This window comes from Notamacropus eugenii, chromosome 6 (genome assembly GCF_028372415.1).
Source record: "Notamacropus eugenii isolate mMacEug1 chromosome 6, mMacEug1.pri_v2, whole genome shotgun sequence".
Lineage (NCBI taxonomy): Eukaryota > Metazoa > Chordata > Mammalia > Diprotodontia > Macropodidae > Notamacropus > Notamacropus eugenii.
In genome coordinates, this window is record NC_092877.1 from 107804822 (window position 1) to 107828196 (window position 23375).

The 23375-nt window shown below is 40.7% G+C and overlaps 2 protein-coding genes across 8 annotated transcripts in view; one reads left to right on the plus strand and one right to left on the minus strand.

The window, feature by feature from the left end:
• PPAT (phosphoribosyl pyrophosphate amidotransferase) overlaps positions 1-6957 on the minus strand; it is a 47621-nt gene extending 40664 nt beyond the window's left edge. Inside the window, exon 1 of the mRNA XM_072620835.1 lies at positions 6830-6957. Within this exon, the coding sequence (XP_072476936.1) occupies positions 6830-6957 (128 nt within the window). The remainder of the gene's footprint in view (positions 1-6829) is intronic.
• Positions 1-23375, plus strand: part of PAICS (phosphoribosylaminoimidazole carboxylase and phosphoribosylaminoimidazolesuccinocarboxamide synthase) — a 55890-nt gene that overhangs the window by 25592 nt on the left and 6923 nt on the right. Inside the window, exons 6-9 of one of the 7 annotated variants that reach the window (XM_072620826.1) lie at positions 1929-2074; positions 7754-7808; positions 13933-14130; positions 21078-21256. In XM_072620826.1, coding sequence (XP_072476927.1) covers positions 1929-2074; positions 7754-7808; positions 13933-14130; positions 21078-21256 — 578 coding nt within the window. The other 6 variants (XM_072620831.1, XM_072620827.1, XM_072620829.1 and 3 more) reach the window with 6 other exon arrangements.

A 23375-nucleotide genomic window follows, 5' to 3' on the forward strand; every position in this document is an offset into this window, starting at 1 on the left:
TGTGGAACACTCCAATGTCCAAAGAATGAAAATTCTGAGTGACTCCAAGGGCAATGGTAGACTGTAACTTGTTACCAAGAAAAACTTGCATGCAAGAAATGATACGAAGGTTATCATCCAAGAAATGTACTACTGAAAAATGAAGATAAACCAGTTCTATAGCAAGTTTTGTTCCCATGGCATGTTTAAAGGACTATAGGATCTATGTAATATTTGTTAAGTCTTCTGTAGATAATTTATGGACAAAAGCCACATGGAATAAGAAATACATGATTGTTAGGAAGAATACCAAATTTGATGGACCTACTGAAATATATTTACGCATCTTTACCAGGAACACATTGAGTTAAACAAGGTTTACCTGAAGGTCCTTCTGAGTTGTTTCTTTTTGTAATTGGCTACGTATCACAATGCACTTGGAAAAATACAATTCTTTAATGAAATAGGGAAGCAGGATCATAATCCATGATACATATCATTCCAAAAGGCACATTTAATCAACCATATATCCATACTCACTCACTTCCCTTAAATCTGTCTCTGGACGCAACTGGCAGCAGCCAAACTGGAAGGCAAAAAGTACGGAGTGCCATGAAAGATCCACCTACGTATAACTGTAGTTTCAGAGACATATCTCCTCACAGGTAGAGGATGTCAGATGATATTGCTCTGAGGTATCACGAGCTAGAACAGCAATGGTGATCCTACAGGTGCTACCACTACAAGGGCCCCCGGGGCCCCGGGCCTTTCTGCCTACTGGCAGGTGGTCAGCAATTGTTGCTGGGATGATGAGGAAGGAGGACAACCCCTTTACCATAAGGATTTCTCTCCTCCCTTATTCGAGTTATTCAAACTGGACTGGGGAGAAGCACAAAGCTTCTCTGGTATCTACTACCTTTCCTGCAATATCAAATCATCGAAGGCCTAGATAGAAATTAAAATAAGTACATTTTAACAAATTAAAAGAATCAGAAATAGCAAGCTTGAAAATCTTTAGAGTTAAAAAGATTTAAGTGTAACAAATGTATTAAAATAGGTAGTTTTTAGTACCAAAAACAATTTTTTATTACAGATCTGTTTAAGACACATAAATATTAAAAATTTGCCCTTACACTTACTTATCTATACTATGATGGATACAGGTAAAGCACCAGGTTAACTTTAAAGAGCTATATATAAACATGAGGATTTGATTTTTTGTCCAAAACTATGGTTTCGTATGGCTATGAAAATTCTGGGTAAGTAAAACTCCCACCAATGAAAATCGTTAACTATGGTACAGTTTATAAGCCATATACTGCTAGGAGGTCACTGAAAAGTTAAAAAGATGTTCAGAGTAACACAACAGCTATGTGATACATTCAGGACTTCAACGCAGGTCTTCTTGAATCTAAAATCAATTCTCTACTATTATGGTCCTCAATCACTATTAGACACCACATCTCAAATGGCTACTACTGTTCAGTACACATAGTGCTCGATACCTCTTGCTTCCTAATATAATGAACACTGCCTGGATTCAAATCACAGCTCTAACACTTACCTTTCCTGCAATATCAAATCATTGAAGGCCTAGATAGAAATTAAAGGTCTGTCACCTTTGTAAGGAATTAAATTCCCCAGGTCTCACTTACCAATCTATAAAATTAGGAGATTGGACTAAATCAAGGCTGTCAGAGTCAAACAGAAACATTTATCGACTCAGAAAATCACAATTAATATTATCTATGTTGTATTTTTATTTTGTTAAACATTTCCCAATTACATTTTAATCTGATTTGGCACTGAGTTTCACAGTTTTCAGGAGGTGGCCATGAATCTGACATTTCTAGATTAGACGATCTCTAAGGTCCCTTCTAATTTTAGTATTTTATGATTCAAGATCTTACATACCTTCTTGTAGTAAGTATGCTATGTTCTGCCTCTAGAACTGGCCCCTCTGCCTCTAAAAAGGAGTGCTTCTGACATCACTATGCATCAGCTCCACCAAAGTACAACAAACCAAAAAGATTCTACAGACAATCTCTGCAGACAGGAAATGAAGCATATCAACCTGCCACAGTCTGCCAGTCAGGTAAGCTTACTAAATTTTCATCACATGGAAGACTATTTTTGTGCATAATTAATTCATCAGACTGACAAATTTTTGTCAATCTTCCCATGGTTGTCCATTACTTATCAGATTTCGGTGAGATTCACAGCCTAAAGAACACGAGATCTTACATTGTATTTAAAGATTAAATTTCTGAAATGAGGAAGGTGTCCTTCCTCGAGTACATTTTGCTCCTATCAAGCCATTTCTGGAATTCTGTGTTCAGTTCTGGGTACCATATTTCATTAAGGATACTGACAAGTTGGAATACCTGCTGATGAAAGTGACCAGGACAATAAGGAGGACTAGACACCACGTCATATAAAGATTTGAAGGAACTGGCATCTCTAGTTCCTTCAGAAAAAAAAACTTGGGATATCACAACTGTCTTCAAAGTATTTAAGATCTAACATGTAGAAGGATTAGATTTGTTCATTCGGTCAGAGGGCAGAACTAATAGATAAGTAACAATTGCAGAGGCAGATGTAGGCTTAACTTAAAGCAAGCATTCGGAACAATTCAGACTATCTGCAAGGGAAAAGGATTTCTCCAGATAGTAGATTTCTCCTCAATGGAAGTCTTCAAGGAAAGGTTGAATGATACCTGTGGAAATGCTATAGAGGAGATTACTATATAGGTAGAGATGCAACTAGATGGACTCTTTTAAGTTTCCTTCCAACTGAGATTTTGTAATAGTGAAATGCATAATTTAAAAGATGCAGCTCAATGGTTTTTTTTTGGGGGGGGGGCGGTTCAGGCTTAATATACAGTTACTGTAATTAAATTAATACCAATGCAGTTCTCTAACCTGAGGATTCATGGTGGTTGTGAATAGCTAGAAATTGCTTTACGTCCTGAACAGAATTTCCTCTTCTTCAAGGGGTGGGGATTATAAACTTCAGTAAATAATAAATCCACTAACTTAGTTGTAGAATCTAAAACTATCTTATATGAAACAAATCTGTGAAATCTGTTGACTCCTTTTATAGAATGAATCAGGAAGCATTTACTAATAAGTACCTATATATGCAAAAAACTTTGTACCAGCTGCTAGGAACACAAAGACAAAACCCTAAAACTCTAAAAAAGAACGTAAATTCTATTGGGGGAGATTACATGTTACACACATAAGTAAACACAAAATATATAAATACAAGAAAATTTGGGGGAGGAGGCACTAACAGGGGCTTCAGGAAAGTCTTTGTGTAGGAGGTGGCATTCCTAAATGTCTTAAACAGTTAAGTCTCCATAAAATGAGGCAGTATTTTATTCTGAAATATTTGGTCTGATATATCTGGCAAACAATTTGGAAGGGATGGGGAGAAGAAAATCTATTTTGTTCACAAACCTCTTTGCATCCCATTATATAAGGGGATGTTCTATAGCACTATTTAAAAAATAAAACACTGTCAGGAAAAAGGACACCTCTTTTATGTTGTAAAATATTAGCCTAAAGCTTCCTTTGACAAGAAGCCAAACTACCCTACAAATCTGCAAGTGGACAGAATGTCTGCTAAAAATAAGTGCTAATAAATGGTCCTACCATGGATTAAGTAACCAAAAGCAAACTCGATTTCTTTTTATATGAAGTTTCTTTATTACTACTAGAAATTCTGGAGCTCTCCCTAAATACTGAGGTTTCAAATTCAGGGATAGAGTTCCTGAGCTCAGTTGTCTAGAACATGCCCAAAATAAGAGAAGCAGGCAAGAACCAAGCATTTCTATGAAAGCTTTGGTAATTTTGCCCTTCAGTTTCCGTATTTTACAAAGGAAATAAGCAGTCAAACTTTTAAACTTCTATAGCATAGATAATGAAATGAAAAAGAACCTTCAGAGCAATCCAACAGAACTTATCCAACTTTACAGAAAGACACTGAAATCCAAATGGCTCTAGCCCTTATTGACATATATGGGCCTCACTGGTAAAGTGAGGAGTGCTAAAAGAGGTGTGGGTTTCTGAATGTACCTTATTAGAACTGAGGGAGTTAAATCTCTAGTCCAATCAGAATCAATTCTCCAAAAGAAAGAACACCACTCCCCTAAATACCCTTGGTAGGTCAGGTTGACATAGGCTTAGCAAGTTAATGGTTCCCTATCTTCACTTGGGAATTAATAAGGAAGCAATTTATTTCCATTAATGTATTTGTTCACCCCAGAAATGACTGGCTTCAGAAAACTGTTAACTACTGACACAACAGCCTCTGCTAACAATAACAAGCAGTCTGAATCTGACAGGTTCCAACTTTTAAATCCAGTTTCATCTTGCTCTAGGCTAGCATACAATGGAATCACATTTTTATTTCCTGTTGGTTTTGCATCTAATTCTCCATTTGGCAAAGAGGTTTTTTTCCCCCAACATAAAAGCCAATAGCTGAACATAAAACTTTGTAATAAGCTGAAGCTATCAAACCACCTCTAACCTCTTGCAGGTCTTTCCAAGGAATAGACATACGTGTAATTAAACAATTAATTTGTACAGATTTATTCTTAAAAGAGAAGTTTTACTACTTACTCCTCAGCACATTTATAGAGCCAGTAAAGACGTGGGAGAAGGGGTTAAAGGGAGGAGCTTATGCAACAGATTTAACCTTTATTTACACTTGTAGAACAGGAGGTTGAAAAGCAAAGCTGTTATTGTCTTCTCGCACAACATTCTTATTAACTGCCCAAAGCATCCAGTCTCCCCAAAGTGCTCTTATGAGCCAAACGTAAGCAGTAACCATAGAGCATTTTCCTAAAATGGATACTGTAGATCCATTTTGTGATTATGGTAACAGGATTCAATAGGTTTCCCCTCCCAACACCGCCAATTAATATCAATTTGGGAAAAGCGAAAATTAAACTTTTAACTAAACCTCCTCCCTTCTGAAATGACCATTTTGGGAGAATGGGAAAGGAATTTTATCCAAAATGCTAAAATTCACCAGTAAAATTAGAAATTCAAGGTCAACTCATAGTTCAGTATTCAGAACACAAAACTCAAGAAAAGGATCCTCAAGGTTTTGTTTTTCCAGTAGGTGGCGAGCCTGATGGCAAAGTAGTAAATTCAATAATACACAAAACTTACTTTACTATCAGGACATAAGGTCAAGATGTCTGTTTATGACAAAACTAGTTGACCTCAGAACCAATTCAAGGATTACTCAACGGTAGTTATTCATACGGAGCCTAGTAAATCACCTATGTCCTTTCTGAAGGAGAGGGGTACATACACTCAGATCTATTTGCTGTTCACTCAGCAAGGAACAGAAAAGATCTGGCCCTTTTCAACTACCTCTAGTCCTAAAAACTGTTGGCACATAAGAAAAGAGACAGAAACGAATGACTAATTTGTTTTAAGTTAATTTGTATAAGTAATACCAAAAGATATCTATCTAGTAAGTATGTTGCCTTAGAGAAATTGTTATACTTTTTAAATGATAATCAATGTCTCATTTCTTTTAACTCAAGAGGAACACCTGCATAACCATCTTTAACACTCGAGATAAATCAGGTGATGAGACAAGTAAAAATAACATGTATCCAAGTAATTTGTTCATTACAAGTCAGTGGGCTTATTAATAGTACAAATACTACCTCCATTCTCCATAAAAGATAAGCTGAAGCTCTGAGTCTAAGACACTTGTGCAGAAGGATTAAATGTTTTAGCCAAGATTCAAACCCAAGTTTCCCACTACATGAACAGTTAAGTCACCTAGCAGGCATTACTGTGCTTGCTGAAGCTACTAAGAAAAACTCAATAGTCCCTGTCTCAGGGAGTTCAGACTAATGGGGGAGACAGCATGCAAACCACTAAGAATATCCAAGAGATAGATATGTTCAATCGCAGATAATCAAGAGGAAAGAGTAGCATGAAGCGGGATCAGTAAAGGCTTATCGTAGAAGATGGGATTTTAGCTGGAACTGAAAAGTCAGGAGATCAGAAACGTTATTAAGGTCTCTCTTACCAGTTGTTTTTAGTTATATATGTATACACACATAAATGTGCATAATAAGGAATATATTTCTTACATAATGCAAAAATGAAGATTTACCTAACTAGTACATACGTTGTCAACTAATTTTTTCCAGTTAATTCTAAGCATCTCATCAACAGCTAACATTGAAACTCAAGCACTTATTCTCACATTGATCGTCTATTATGTGAGTCTGCTGTTGGTTAAAGTTAGGTGCCAGATTCTACTCATTTTTTTTTCAAGTCTCTAATCTTCCAATGCCACAACTACGTTCCCCTGAGTGTCGGTGTTCAAAGCTTCCGCCTCCGGGAACCCCAGTGCCCCCACGTGAGGTTGCAAGGTACCAGGGGTGCTTCCAAATCCCACGGGGCTGGATCACGAGAACAACTACAGGGGCTTGGAGATTAGGAAGGACAAGCTGTGCCCTAAGGTCGGGAGAAACACTGGGTGCAGATGGACGGGGTGCAAGTTCGGGCCCAAAGCAAAGCAGGAACTCGTAGTCTCCGCGCCTCCCCCAAACCCCACAGGTGAGCGCGGCTTGGACATCCGCGCGCAGGGCCCCCCGGGGGGGGGTGATGTTTGGGTGCTGGAGCACTGGGCGGTCCACGCGGTACCGGCACGGGGCGCGGAATCCCTTTCCCGTTTTTTCCTCCCCGGAGGTGGGGGTACAAAGAGACCAGCCAAAGTGGGGGGGGGGGGGGTAAAAGCCCCGCCCGGAGATGAGTCGGACGGTTTGAGCCGTTGCACCCCCACCCGGCCTCCAGCCCACGTGGGTGCTTACCGGTGCTGAAGTCCCACGAGCCCCAGGGTGATCACATGGGGCACATCCAGTTGCGTGGGCCACTCTCCCGACGCGATGCAGCCAAACACGCCGCACTCCTCGCGGATGCCGCTCTCCTCCAGCTCCATCACACCGCCCCAAAGCACGTGGACGTGGAAGGGGCCGCGGCCCCCCCTCCCGCCTGCCCGGCGCGCTTTCCTGGCCCGCGGCGCCTCCCTCGCACCCGGGCTTCCTTCGCTCCGCCGGGGGCACGTGGCTCCCGCCAGACCGCGGCGCGTGGCTCAGCCGGCTCCCCTTCCGCCCGAGCCCCAGCCGCGTCCCTAGCGCCAACTCCACCCGAGCCCCAGGCGGCTACTTCACTCCACTAGCGGGAGAGCGATGACTCGGGCGGGAGGGCGGAGCCAAGGCCAGGGGGTGTGGACAGCCTGCCTCCTCCCCCGGCCCCGCGCCGCCGACACAAGCATGGCTGCTAATTAACTCTGGCCCGAGGGCCGCGGCGCCTCCCCGCCCTCCCCGCGCCGCCCAGCCCCGGACGAACCCGTGCTAGAACTTCCCCCGACCTAAGGGCTCGAGGAGCGGGAGGGGGCGCGTGCCGCCGGAGAGGCGGGGCTGCCAGTCTTCTTTTCCGGAAAAGCGACAGAACGTGGTGACGGACGTGAGGGAGGGAGGGAGGGAGGGGGCGCCGGGGGGCCGAGGCGCCGAGGCTCAGGTTCTCTCCCCTGCGCGTGCGCGGCGGGAAGCCGCGGCCTCTCCCGCCCCCGAACCTCTCCGGGCGGGGCGGCTCTCTCTTACCTGGACTGAGTGGTCCGAGTTGGCGGGAGAGCTAGCGCGTGGCGGCCGGGGCGGGGCTTCCGCTGCTCCTGGGCCCGCCCCTCGTGCGTGCCGACCGGCCTGCTGCCCCTCACCTCATCTTCTTCTCCCCAGGTTCCCGTCTTCCCCTTGGCCACCGCCACCACCGGAGAAATGGCGACGCCTGAAGGTGAGTGACCCCCGCCGGGTGGGCACGGAGGGACGCCCCGGGCGCGGGAGCGCGCTAGGCCGTCTGTTGGAGTGTCTTGGGCTAAGGCCGGCCGCGCCCCCGCGACAAGCACGTGGTCGAACCCGGGGACTGGGGAAATCCGGGCCGATCGCCCTGCTCGGCCGCCAAAAATGGCCTCCCTTGGCGCGCCCCCCCGCCCGGTCCGGAGAGCGCTTGTTAGAGGCTCGGGGGTGCTGGCCCTGCGCCCACAGAGCGCGCGCTCATGACCGAGGCTGCCCCCGGGCAGCCAACTGTTTGGGGTGGGCCGCGGGGACGTGGAGAGACCACTTTAGGAAACGTGGCGGGCGAGGGGGGGGGGGGGGAGGAACGCACTGGATCGCCTTAAAGACACTCAGTGCTAACCACGTTTTTCCCGTTATTTACAACCGCGCCATTCCCAGAGAAACCCAAGGATCCTCCTGTTGGTTTCCATCCTGCTTGGTGTCCCCGTCAGTAAATCGACGATCCGAAAAGTCCGGAGGGGAGATGAACCCCCACCCTCTTGAGGCTCGCTTCTAACCCCTGGGAGTCACGCTGATTAAGAAAGTCAGGTGTTATTTGACCTGCCTTTTTTGTAACGTCCTGGAATCAAGTCTCCCAAAAACTATTCCCTAGAAGCCCCCTGCTGCTTTTGTACGTGTGGAGAGCAAGCCCCCGGGACCGACGCCAATAAGTGTAACTCTTACTGGTCCTGGGAGGGCCATTGGAATGCTACTCACTTGCCAGCGGTAACGAAATGGACGTTACATTCCCAGTAACTGCAGGGAATGTAATAATTCAACCGATACTTACTAATCACTGTAGATATACCCAACGATACATAGTTACCTTCAACAGTCAAGGGACTCTCATCTAGAAACTATATGCATTATACTTTACTACTCGAATTGGGAGAAGGGAAAGAAGCTTTAGTCTACAGCTCCAGTTCTTAAGACTGGTGTCTAAAGAAGCTTGTAGACTTTTCAGAATGATGTTTTTAAGTGCCTAAAGTTAACTTGCATAGCTTTACAAAGGAAAATAAAGTTACCAAATAGTTTTAAAATCTCAGGTGAAACAATCTCTGCTAGGTCTTGAAAAAATTAGAATATTTATGTTCGCTTTCAAGGTGACACTAAAACTGGAAAAAGAAGGTAGGGTAGAGATAGGAATGAAGATAAGACTTGTCAGGATAGAGGGCAAGGATCTGCCTGGAACGAATTCAGGCACTCAAACCATCTTCCAGTCAAAGTGGCGAGATGTATAGTAAAATCTACAGTGCATGCAAAATTCTTAAGGAATGGTTGTATAGAAAAAGGACTGTGAAAGGATCTAGATGGGATTAAAGAGTGGTAAGTAGTCTGGGGTGGGCCATGTGCTATTGTTAAAAGAAATATTAAGCAGGCTAATTACCCGATCTAGATGGGATTAAGGAAAGATGGTATATGCAAGTAGTCTGGAGTGGGCCAAGAGAGACAGGTTACTATCAAGTAAGCTAATTAAGTGCTGTAGTTGGGCTGGGTTGAGCCAGTGACCTGGGCTGCTGAAACATGGGAAAATTGAGGGACTGAGTTACTTTCAAAAAACATGTTCTTTTCCTTTTAGGGGTCCTAGTACCATCCCTAAGACAGTAGGTATATGACTTTGGACAGATCACTTCTCAGAGCCTGAGTTTTGAAAACTATATATGAAACAAAACCTGTACCATCTACTTTATAGAATTATTCAAAGGAAAGTACTTTGCTATAGTAAGCATTGTATTAATATGAGTAATTTTTAATTGTGGCACAACATCAAGACAGAAGTTTCCAGTAAGAAATACAACTTCCACAAGTGGACCAAAATACTCAATGCCTGCTCAGTGATGTGTTGTCAAAAGTGATAGACTTGGGGTTTGGCATCTGCCTCAGCCACTTACTAGCTTCGATGACCTGTGGACAAATAATTTCCCTTCTCTGACCATATTATTTCAAATGGGAGAGAGTGCATTTATTAAGTACCTAGTAAGTCCCAACTACTACTAAGCTCTTGATCATTAAAACAGTGCTAAGAGGTAGGTACCATTATTATCTCCATTTTACTGCTGGTTAAACAAACTAGATGAGGTTAAGTGTCTAAGACTGAATTTAAACTTGGTCTTCCTGACTCTAGGCCTTGCCTGTGCTCTATCCACTATTGCCACCATTGGAGATGATCATGCCATAGTGCTTGCCTCACCGGGTTTATGAGGGAATCAAATGACGACAGTGTATGGAATTTGTATAAAACCATACAACTAGTGACTGGAACTAGAGCATTATATTGATTCTGGTCTCAAACTTGAAGGGAGCCCAGAGATGCTAAGAGATATGTGCTATTAGTTTCCAAGCAGTCTGGAATGCTTCCATTTTTTAAGGTACCCTTTCCTCTGGACAGTGCTACAGATAGAGCTAATTCTTTTCTCTCCCATCCATCCATCCTGCACTATCATGGCCAGAGAAAGCTTCCCAAAACATGGCTAAGAAGCTGGTCCACCTGTTTCTTGGAGACCCATAACAAAGGATCTAGGTTATGCTGAGCAGAAACCCAGTCAGATCCGAAAATTGATGCAAGAAGTTTTCTCACAGTTATATGTTCTAAGCAACCCATATGTCTTTCGTGAAAACTGGCCCCATGCTGGCCAACTCTTGTTCTTTAACTGAATACAGGTGCTGGGGGGTGGGGGGGGGAAATGTCTTTTTCTGATTTCAGAAAAAGAGATCTGCTCTCTTCCCAACTCAGAAAGCTCCTAATGCTTCCTCCAGTTAGCAGTCATCTTACCTGATCTTACATCCTAGATTATGTCCTGTAAGTTGTTTTGTTTTAAGGCATAAAAATCTGTCTCCTCCTATAGTCAGGGTCCAGTGCCAACCTGTGGAGGTCTGGTCCCAGTTTGTTATACATTTGGTATACATTGTACAATAGATGGATATGCTCAGAAGCTCGAATCTTTGTTTCCTGTTATTTCTGATTTCACGCATCATGGGGAGAGTAGGGGGACCTCTGAAGAGAATCTTGGTTTCTCAGGTTCATCCATAGATCTGCATGTAAATCAAAACCAATCCCTTCATGGTATTTTGCTATTCTTACTCTCCTATTCCATGCCTGGATAGTGCTGGGGAGTAAGCCTTGTCCTTGTGTAATTTTACTCTGCAAATGTTGTTTTCTGTTTAATATTTGCTTGACTTTCTCTTTATAATGTCCTCAGCATCCACTTTTGAGCCTGTGGCCTATCAAGCTCCACCTGCCCTGTGCCCATTGTGAACCCTGATAACCCAAGTTCTTCAACATTCTTAGTTGAGGTTGTTTATTTTCCATCAATAGCTTTGCCTGGTTTCCACTTCATGTTTTACACAGGATGAGCTGTTCACCTCAAATCTTGACTCCGTTTTTGATAACTGACTTTAGCTCCCTCAGTTATCTCCCCTCTCTGATAAAAGTGTGGAGGCTTAGAGCCTTCCTTATTTGTATACCCAGCACTTCGAATCGTGGCCAGCACATCAGTTGTTAAATTGATCATGTGCTTTGTTTTAGAGCACTGGGCCCAGCATAGGAAGAGAACTGAGAGAAGGAATTGCATTTTCAGTATTCACCTAGAATTGCCAAAACATGAGAGACTGACTAGCTTTCCTTAGACTGAAATGCAATAGAAAAAGAAATTTTAAAAAGTTGTCTAATGCATATTTTATGAACATGAAAATGCTATATATAAAATTAAGATAAAGGAAAAGGAAACAAGCTATTTAGATAGCAGTCAGGTATGTGGGGGAGGTTTTGGTTAGTGGACTTTACGTTGGTTATGAAAAATAACTATTTTAAATGCTAGTCCTTGGCAGAGACCTATTCATTGGTTTCTGCTGCCTAAAACAAACAGCTAAAATAACCTTTATCCATCATCTGGTTAGCAAACAAACACTGTAAATCCCCTGGGTTTTAGGACTGGCCATGGACAGTTTAAAATCTGTTAAGCCCCACCTCTTTGCACAGGTAGGAGAGTCTACAAATGTTGCCTATTGCACGGTTTTGTTTTTTTTTAATTTATCTATTTTAAGTTTTCAACATTCATTTCCCCAAAATTTTGAGTTCCAGATTTTCTCCCCATCTCTCCCCTACCCCCCAAAACGCTGTGCATTCTGATTGCCTGTTCCACCCAGACTTTTTAAAAAATTACTAGTTATGCTGATTTTTTTCATCTTTGAAAAAAAGTCCTTTTTTTAAAATACTCTGTTTTACAAGGTGGCAAGGGGAAGGCGGGAAATTGAGGGTAGCTGTGGTGATGGAAGAAAACATTAGACATCAATAAAATCTTTCTTTTCAATAGAAACCCTTCCAGATCAAATGGCCATAATAAAGCTAAACTGCCTTTTGTAGATGAATTGAATAGGAAGATAATGCACTTCTGAAATTAATCATGAAAAGTAATAAAACATCCTCTATATCACCTTAGTAGCAAAGCCCTCTGATCTCCAAGAAGTGAACTTTGACCTCTGAACCTCTCCATGCAACAGAAGAAAAGTAGGATATGCTTTTTTAGAGACAAGCATTGTAAGACTTGAGTTTATTGATAAAAGCTGGTGCTTGCATATGCATACTTAAAATAGTTCTTGAGTTCAGTATTTGGAAACACATTACAGAAATATATAAACTGATAGTTATAAAAATATTGAGGTGAGAAGATTGAAACTTTCGTCTTGGAGAGTTTCTGTAGTTGGTAAGTATTTGAGGTGAAAATAAGGATAAATTTGAGGATGTGATCAAGAGAGGGACTTTATGCATCTTTTTAAAATTTGGGTCCCAGTAAGAAGCAACAGGTGACTACTGCTCTGGATCTTGTGATGATGTAGCACCCACCAGCCATGAATATGCCAAAACACCACAGACTCTCTACATGGAAGCCAGAACCAAAACATTTATTCAGGCACTAGAAAGCCGAGTGCATCATAGTAACAAAAATCTATACACAATAACAATGCAGACAACAACACCAGCCCCTAGGCTTACCTCAAATTAGGCCCCTTAAAATCACAAACAAGCTCTTTCACACTAGCCAGCTGCCTGCTCACCTGCATCCTTCCCAGCTCTGACTGCACTCATGACTAACTTCCTCTCAGCCCTGTTCCTCTCTCTAGCTCCGCCTCTTCCTGTTCTACCCTGTCAGCACTCCCCCCCACCCCAGATTCAGTGTGACCCAGGAAGTTCACGTGGGCCTATTAACGAATGGGAAAGTTCTTCCCATTTAGATTACCATTACAAATGAGAAATCACATGCTTAAAGGTTACCACTCAGTTCAACAAGTATTTATGTGGAACTAGTTTTCCTGACAAATGGGGAGTGAATTTAGCTTTTAAAATTAAAAATCAGAAAATGGCTAGTTCTGGTACATCATTGATCTGTAAATAAATTCACTCAGGAGCGTTTGTGCCAGTTTCATACCAATTCTGTTCTTTTCCAGTGACTGTTAAATTGAATTTTTGGTTATGTGCCAGACCACATTTTTGTAATCATTACCTTATTGAGTTATCTCTAGAGTTGAATTATTGTTCAGAATTTGTTCTAGTCCAGTAATTCAGCTTTAACTAAAATATAAGTCTATTATAAAGTAGGAATTCATATTATTTTCTGTGGTTGCCAATTAAATAATTTAAGCAACATAATCTACATGGGAACGAAGTCCAGCAGATCCTACCAGCGCAGAAAGGCTTTAAATATTGGGCCAGAAAGCAACCGTGTTTCTGTAATGTGCAAACCAGTTTGAATATGGGGAGGCTTATCTCCAAGAAGACTGGCTTTTTGGTGATGGGTTTAAAAAAAAAATACTGTGCTAAGCTTAGAGGAATTCTGATCAACCTTAACAGGGAATACCTGTGTCAGAATACTCATATCTTGAAAGTATTAAAATAAATTTCTTAGTCTATGTAAATTGAGAACTTTTGTTCTTTATATCTCAGTATTTAAAAATATATTATTTATTAACTTTTGTGTACCATGTGTGTTCAAAGACACTAATATGTGTATCTGACCACTGAAATTTAGAAGACTTTCCTACTTAATGTTTTCAAATATTCTTAGATGTTTGTTTTATTTCCTCAGTACTGAAGATTGGTAAGAAGCTCTATGAGGGTAAAACAAAAGAAGTCTATGAATTGTTGGATAGTCCTGGAAAAGTCCTCTTGCAATCTAAAGACCAGATCACAGCAGGCAATGCAGCTAGAAAAAATCACCTGGATGGAAAAGCTGCAATCTCAAATAAAATTACCAGCTGTATTTTCGAGTTGTTACAGAAAGCAGGTAAAGGCCCTTTTCTTTCCGCATTTTTTTTCTTCCAGTGTTTCTTCATTTGTTTTTTCCATTGTGGATAATTAGGCTAATCTCTTGAGTGGCCCAGGATCTAAATAAGAGGTCCTCTAGTATTCTTTTCGATTGATGCAATCAGCACCATCATTGTATGCAACTGAACGACTTCACCATCTCTAGGAAATTTTCCTTCTATTTCATCTTAGTCCAAGACATCTTCCACATCAGTAATAAATATCAATGTGGAGCATATATATCCTATTTTATACCATGCTTCATGTTAATAATCAGGAGATAATTGAACAAAGTAGAAGCATGTTAGGAAAAATGGTAGGGTGGTAAAGATTTAGGACAAAGAGTGTCTCTCTTCATTGGGTTGCAGACCCATTGTAATCTATACACCTTTCAGTCAGTTACATGACAGATATTGCTCAGGACTTCTGGTGATGGCTCAGGATGCCTTGGGGATCTTGGCCTTGATGAGGTTTAAAGTTGGGAAATCTGGTTCAGGTGTGAAATAATTCACTTAGATCTTCTCTTTTATTTTACCCAAAAAAAGCATCGCGAGACTGCTTAGCAAAAAAGCTAAGTGAGACTCCAATATTTGGGAATTATGCTTATATAAAGGTTTCAGAATGGTGATGTAGTTTTGGAGTTTTTTTATACGGTTGAAGATTAGGGACAGGGTAAGGTAGATGGATGAAGGATAGGAAACACAAGATTAAGAGAGACAGGAAATTTTATGGCCCAGGATGGGAGTGGGGTGACAAGGAATTTTACGATCCAGGATAAGGGGGAGGTTTTATGGTATTTCAAGATAAGAGGAAGATACTTTAGGGTGCCTTCAGGTTAGAGAATAAACTAGGGGCTTCACAAAGTATTGAAAAAGCAACACTTAATATTATTTTTAACCCTTAGTACACTGTATCCTTCAGGGTTTCTGAAGGAAACAGAAACAATTGCTATTTACATTCATTTGGAGCCAATCCAGTCCCAAACCTTGGCCTAGTAGTAGGACTTGGCCTGGGACCTAATGTGGGTCTCTGAGAGATTTGGGGTTAAGGCTAGTCTTTCTGAGAAAAAAGTTTCAGAGATTAAAATATACACTCTAATGAGGGGCTGGGGAAACACGGTACTGATGAGGTCGAGGAGTGATAGTGGACCCCAAAATACCGACAGTCCGGGTCGTGCTCGAATGAATTCGACTCAAGCCTTCTTAAAGCCAAAGTAAACAAGGTTTATTAAAGATTCACCAAATTGGGTTGCCTCTTAAGGAACCCAAGTATTTGTGACGCTAATATTCACAAGTGGGCCAGATAGAATCCCAGCTAGAGTCTGAGCTAGATTGCATCTGTATGGGATGACAAGACCCCTACTCAAATTGACTACTCAGAGGCGTCTCAAAGTGTTAACACAAAGTTCCTTTATTTGATTCTCACGAGAAGAGGGGCAATTCCTTCACCAAGTAGTCTGGAACAGGGAAGCTGCCTTACAAAGGCAGAACAGTGGTTTATATAGACCCTGACGCGGAAAAATCCCCCTCCCACCACTGACCATTATTCTCATTGGCTGAGAAGCATGGCCTTACATTCTAGGCGCGAAATCTAACTAATCCTTTTTGGAGTCCAGTTCAAATTTCCCGCTTCCCAACCGTTACAAAGCCTGTGAAAATACACGTCATTATATGCAAATTAGGCATTGAAAAACTTATGCAAATAAAGCATTGAAAACTTATGCGAATCAGGCGCACCTGTGTGAGGTCTGCAGACTGTTTGCACAAATGCAAATCAGATGTTGAGGAGTTAGTGAGTTCTATCCAATCATCGATCCTAATGCACCACAAAGCCTTATATGGAAATCACCTGACTCTGGAGGAATTGAAACCTGGGCCTAAGGTCTCTTTTACTCTAAGGAGAAAATTCCACATTCCTGAGAAGTCTTCACTGAATCTGTTGCCATTCACATCTGAGCGCCTTCATGGAGGCAAGATGGAACTTAATTACAGAAAAGAGTATAGGAGGGATCTGGGAGGTGGTCTGGTAGTCCACAGTGATAGGAGGAGGGATTTAGGAAGGGTCTTAAGGAAAAGTCTGAGGAGGGAATCCTAGGAGGGTCAAAGGCTGGAAACAGCTGGAGGCTATCAGGAGATATCAGACAATGGAGGATTTGGGTGGGAAGCAGGTGGGGCAATGCAGAGATCTTGATAGGGGCCATGTGGGAATGGGTACAGATCTTGATGGGAGTGGTCAGAAGCCTAGGGAATGGAGTTTTGATGGGATGGGGGGGGGGGGGGGGGTGCAACTGAGACCTGAGTAGAATGACAATGAAAAGCCCAAGGGCTTCCTGAGACTGCCGAAACAAATGGGAATATTAGATTTGAGTAAGAAAGGCCAGTTTAAGTGGGAAGATTCAAGAGGAGCTTAAGGAGGCCCCCAGAGTCCAAACCCCATCATTACCATTCCCTCTGTTTTGGACCAAGAGACATCTCTTATCCAGACTACCCCTGCCTTGGGCAGTCTAGATAAAAGGTCTTCCCCAACTCTGCACAGACCTGGCTGAGTAGAACACCTTTGGCCTGAATTCATGAGACTAAATTCTTTGTAAGGTTCTCTATTTGTGTGGGGTAGCAATTGGAAGATGTCATCTCATCATCTGCTCTACCCTTCAGAGAAGAACTAAGCTTTGAGCCAATCTCCAAATGAGGACAGAAAAAATCCTAGATCTCCATAGTATTTGGTTATTTAATAATCACTTCTCTCACTTGCCCAATGTTACATAGTTCAGAAGTGTCTGAGACCAACTCACTAAGTTACCTAGCTGAATGTATTAATAATTGCTTATATCTTCTACCTGTCTTTTTTTAAACTAATTTTTTTTCCCAGTCATTATGATCATCTTGAGATTTCTTGAAAAATTTGTTTCTGTGTTTCAGAATGTTCACCTCCAGGACAGATTTTTTTCTGTGTTTATTTAGTCTTAACGGGGATGGGATCTGAATCCCCAAAAGGAAAAGCTCCTAGACTCTCCCACTTGACCTACTTCTCTGGGCAGCAATAGGCCCTTCCCAGTTAATTAACTGCCCTTTCGTTTTCTGCACCTGGCCCCTCCCTAGACCACCATTCCCTTAATTCCATCAAGACCCCCTTTCTGTTCACACAGTCTTTTGTATGTAACATCCTTCTTGCCTCCATTAAGGTGCTCAGATTCAATCTGCCCTACTTGTCAATACAGGCATCAAACATTCTCTGATTCCTTAAGAATCCTTATGGTGGATTTTTAGAATTACACTCACCTCTGTTGGTGTTCTAATAAACCTTGTCTTTGGATGAAAGAAGTCTTGGGTCGAATTCATTTATGCAGGACCCACATATCATTATTTTGGGGCCCTGGTACCCTGAAATTTCAGCAGTCTCATCCAGCTATTCTACAGATGGACAATAAATAGAGCCTAAAACTGAACAGAAAGAGGAAATGGGTTAAATTGCTTTTTGGAAGTGGTATAGTACTTTCAGTACTTTTTTTCTTACATCCACCTTCTGGTGATGCTATATAGCTACAGATTATATATCATTGTGGTACTACCGACAAATAATCACAATTGTTGCTGACCCAGAGGGCGATGCAGACATGTATAGTAGGAATCAGTAGGCTGCAGCACATTGTCAACAATAACTTATGCACAAGAAGTGACAGCAATGTGTTTTGTGGTAAATGGATGCTTCAAAAAGGAAGTGGTCTATTCATGTAATGGAGGTAAAATAACATAGGCAGCTTGAATGCTTTATTAGTACCCTGGGAAACATTGAGATAAATATGCAATTCATCTATAGAAGATTTATGGAAGGACATGGGCAAAAATTATGCAAAATAAAGTTTAGAGATATAGAATGTTGGAAGGAGTTACCCACATCAGGGGAGATAGCTGGTTCACTGACTTGTTCCGTATTCCTTTTAATACAATGAGTTGGCTGGAAAAACCTCCTTGACTCCTTTATTTCATCTATACAGGGCCATTAGAATAGAGGGAATGCATTTGTTGTTGTATTCTAGGCATGGCCTATTAATAACTTTAAGAACTATTCTTTCCAGCTATCTGTTGTCTCATAACACCTCTTAGAATGAAAGAGCTGATTTCCTGATTTGAAATTAAAGCAAGAGGAGCTTGATATTGTTAAAGAACATTCCTATAAAATTTGATAAATTGCTTTTCTACATTTTAATGATATTTTTAGAATTGTACTTTTTAGAAACAGAAGATCTTCTTCCCCAGACAAAGTTGAGTAACTTTTTGGCTCTCCTTTTTTGTACAGAGGTTACATCCAGACTGGAGTACAGTTGAGTCCCCCTTATTGAGTATTACAGGCTTGTATTGATGTTCAAGTAGATGAAAAATCATTCATCTAAATGCTACATGCTTTATGCTACATGTAACAAGACAGATGATTGTAAACTAGGCTCAGCCCCCATGCACCTTGGGCTTGTGAAATTAGTCCTGTCATTGAATCTTTACTGATTATCAGTAGTCTCGTGATCATCACATTCCCAGATTTTTCCCATGACAGTTCCATTTAATCTACTATCTAACTATCCTCCTCCCCCTCACCTTTTATTTGGGAAATAGAGTATTTGAACCTACATATAGCACTTGACAATTATCTCAGTACTTCTTTTGGTCTGTCAAGATGAATGAATAATAAAGCATCTGTCAAGTGCTTACTTACCATGTATCTGGCACTATATTAAGTACTAGGGATACAAGTCCCTTCCCTTAAGGGGGAAGACAATACATAAAGATAGTGAGAAAGAGGCAATTTGGACATAGCTGGGGAGTGATATGATATTTGCCTGGTTCTAGGCAAGTAAAACAGTTCACTTATTAGACATTTTTGGATTCTGACTTATCATTTCCCTCAAAACTGTGAACTCTGCAAATCTGACCTATACCATCAGTCAGACCACTATATGCCAGGCCCTGAGGATACAAATTCAAAAACTGAACCAATCCTTAATATCAGGGATGTTGTGACTGCTCCTAGAAAGGATATATGTCCATCCGCCATTATTCTTCAGCTCACCTCGCCATCCCTGTGACTTTGCAGGCCAACTCTGACATGTTGTCTTCTCCTAATAGAATGTAAGCTCCTTAAAAACAGAATAGTCTTGCTTTTTGTTTGTATCCTCAAGGCCTAGCCCGAGTCCTCATTTAACATGTCTTTTCACCCATGCATTCACCAAAGTCATTCATTTAAAAATGTAACGCAAAATAAAGATAATTGGGGGCACTGCATTTGATAGCTCAGTCTCAGCTGTCAGCAGTGAATTCATAACTAGTCAAAATCTAGTCATTCAGCTGGTTCTGAATCCACCTAATGGTGCTTTCAGTTAACCAGTCTAGTAATCCTGTCAAACAAGGGGAAATGGAGTTATTACAAGTGTTCGATGATAGGTTGTTCTCAAAACAAATAACTCATATTATCTTGATTTAAATGTATGTTAGAAATTAGTACTGCAAATTAAGTCCTGCTTTTCATCATTCTACAAGATGAAATCAAATCTGAAACTCACTATTCCTTAGCATCCCTTGTCCCTGGAGCCTCTTCCTGACTAGAGAGATCCTAAGCCATGTAAGGATGGGTCTTAGGGAATTCACCTCATCATTTCCTACTTAACTGCTTTCTTGGATTTTGTGGTCTCTATAAGCTCAAGTAAAGTAGAATCTTTTGCTGTTTTTGTTGTAGTATAATCAAGTGCCTCTGCTTGAATCTTGCCTTTATCAGCCAAGAGTCTTTACTAGGAATGAAGTACAGAAGCAAGTTTCTTCTTTAACTAGAAACAGTATATGTATTTGTATTGTCAATGTGATGAAAGATCTTCCCCCCCATTAATGGAGTTTGGTTAGGGAAGACCCTAAGCCCCTCAGGACTCCCCCCATACACCCCCAAGCTTTTTGAAAACCAAGATGTTGGTGCCTCCCTCTCTGGCAACTACAGTCAAACAATTGGATCAATCTGTTTTGTGATATATGTATTGCTTATGTCAGACATTTTGGAAGTGCTGTTGATTTCCTGAACTAAGTGAATGATGTATGTGCTTAATTAAAAGAGATTGTTAACCCCTCAAAAGTTGCCTTTCCTTTTAGAAAAGCAGATCAAAGAATCTGTGATAGCAGGGCCCCCCCATATGTTGGGGTGCTTACTGATACAGTCTCTAAAATCTCATTTTGTAAGATGAAATAAACCCCAAAATTGATTCCTAAGATCATCTCCTTCTCTGGCTGCAGGACTTTATCAGGAGAAGGGTAGCCTTCTCCCCAGCTCTCAGGTTTTTGAAGGCTGTGTGTTGTCTTCCCCCATTAGATTGTTAGTATCTTGAAGGCAGGGACTGTCTTATACTTTTTTTCTGTATCCTTAACAGTGCCAGGCACATAATAGGTGCTTAATGTTTACTGAATGGCTCTCTGACTGCCCCTAAATTTCTTTTATAACAAATCCTGACAATATATGCTTCTTTCCACACCTGTAGTGGATTTTTGATTTCATACATCTGAAAGAATCTCCATTTTCTATCACTAATATTTCTTGTCCTTGTAGTTGTTTGCAAACCACAAAGAACTGGTTCAGTTTGTGCATTTTTCATATATTGTTGGTAGAATCTTGATTCTAGAAGTCTGATGACATATCCTGGGTATAAGGTGTCAGACATGATAGACATATCTATTAGACTTCAACATTTTGCTTTGTTATAAGGGAAGGGTTCTTTGGGTGCTGGAGGGTTTATTGGGAAGGGACTGTGATAAAGAAGTCATTAAAATATTTACAAAACATTGCTGGAGATTGCTTGTGGAGGTATCCTAAGGATAGTTGTGTTTTTGGTTTAAACAAATATTCTTTGGATTAATATTAACTAGACTTCTGAAACTTTATTTACTTCTTCATTCCTAGGTATCAAAACTGCTTTCACCAAAAAATGTAGTGAGACAGCTTTCATTGCACCTCAATGTGAAATGATTCCAATTGAATGGGTATGTAGAAGAATTGCAACTGGTTCTTTTCTCAAAAGAAATCCTGGTGTCAAAGAAGGATACAAGTTCTACCCACCTAAAGTGGAGATGTTTTTCAAGGTAATTATTATCTTATTTGCCAATGTGAGAAGATTATTTCAGTAAGCTTGAAATGAATTGCAATTCTAGTCTTGTTTTGAGGGGAATTTTTTACTTTGGAAGATGGTCAGAGAACATTGTACTATGAACATTGGTGGTGAGTCGATTTTTTTTTTATTCAAGTTTTAAGCAAACTTGCTTTGGATGGTATTGACAAATAAAGTAAACATTTAATTTGAAAGAATAAAAGTCTATCACTGATCAGAATATTTGGCTATAGCCAAAAGAAAGAAAACTGTCAGCTTTCCCATTACCTGTTAAGAACAAAAATTATTATATAGATATCCTAGGAACTAGCGTTTTCTTTGAAAATTTTCTTTTTGCTTTTATTTTAGCACTTTATGATAGACTTTATCAGCCAGAGCAAACCAGACTTTAAGTTGTGGAAGGCCTGACCTGAACAGAGCAGGCTAGAGGCAGGAAAGTCAAGAATCAAACAAATATTTAATGAGGAAAACAGCCTGCAAGTAAAATCTACCTTCCTAAGAAGGAGGACTCACCTTCTTATGGCAGGGGTAGGGTTTTTAAGTGTGAAAACCACAGGTTGCTGGATCACAATGCAGTCATTCTTGGTTCTTGAGTAAACAGTCTCCAAGTTGTTAGGGTCATTGAGCCTTATAATGTTCAGCAGGACATTATATATCCCACTACAAAAACTTATTATTCCTTTTAGTGAGTCTTGGGTTTTTGAAAGGAATTCTAGTATGTCTTTATTTAGAATATCGTATTTATATCACGGTAAATATATTCCTATGATATTTAAAATAAATGGCTACTTTCTGAGATATTAAAAACTACATTATCTTGAAGGAAAAGTCAGTTCTGTATTTATGTTCATTCAGAGTCTGTAATTAGTTGTGATTCTCTTGCTTTATTTGCTACACTAAATGAAGCCTGGGGGGCTTAATGCTCTTTAATATTCTGAATTTGACATCTCTTTGTCTAGGCTTTTGGGAAATTCTTAAGATTGAAAGGGGGTCAGATAAATTGCAGCTTTTGAAAATGTAATTGGCCTAAAATGCTTTGGCCTATTCTGTTGTAGGTAAAAGTAAAAATGCCTGTTCAGTTGAATGCAATTTAACAAACATTTTATTTATTATTTATTTTTTATATTTATTTATTAATCCCTACTGTGTGCAAGGCACTTCATGGGCTCTTTGGACAGTTAAACAGTCCCTTCTAAGAGCATATTTGTCTCTTATGAGGTAGAAGATTAGGAATGCACATAAAAGACAATCTGTAAAACCGATAAATAAATACAGGATAATTTTTTTTTAGTTGGAGAACACCAAAGAATCAGGAAAAGTTTTATTTAAGTTTGTACCTGAGCTAAGCCTTAAATAAAGCAAGAAGAGGATCTGAGAGGTAGACAGGAAGAAGAGCTTATGCACAGTCAGACAAGTAGGAGGGGACATGTTCAGGAAATGGCATCTAGTCCTCTTTGAATGCAAGGTACAATACACGTGCAGAAGGGAAAGAATAGGAAAGAAGTCTGAAAAAGTAGGTTACAGCCATCATTAGCCAAGGGTTTTGTATTGTATTTTACTTGATGTAGGGAATCAGTGAAACTTCCTGAGTAGAAAAGTAGCATAGTCATACTTGTATTTCCCGAAAAGTTTTCAGGCACCTCTGTGGAGGATGGATTGGTGAGAGATGAGGAGATTAACAGGAACCTGAGAAGCCAGTTAGGAGGCTATTATAATAGTTGAGGTGAGAGGTTTACCAGGATGATGGCTAGGTAAGTGAAGAAAAGTAAACATGTGAGAGGTGTTGTGAAGGTTGAATCAGTAAGACTTGGCAGATGTTTGGATATGAGTGGTGAAGGAGAATAAAAAGTCACAGATGATGCCAAGCTTTGGAATCTGGTTAAGTGGCTCCAGAACTCTGTCTGGGTCCCGTTTCTTCCTCTATACTGTTTCATTTGGTGACCTCATTAGCTCCCATGAATTCATTGTCATCTCTATACGGATGACTCTCAGAGCTGCATCTCCAGCTGCTGTTTGACCATCTAGATGTTCCATAGACAACTTAAAACACAATACCTTCAAAACTGAACAAATTATCTTCCCCTCAAACCAAA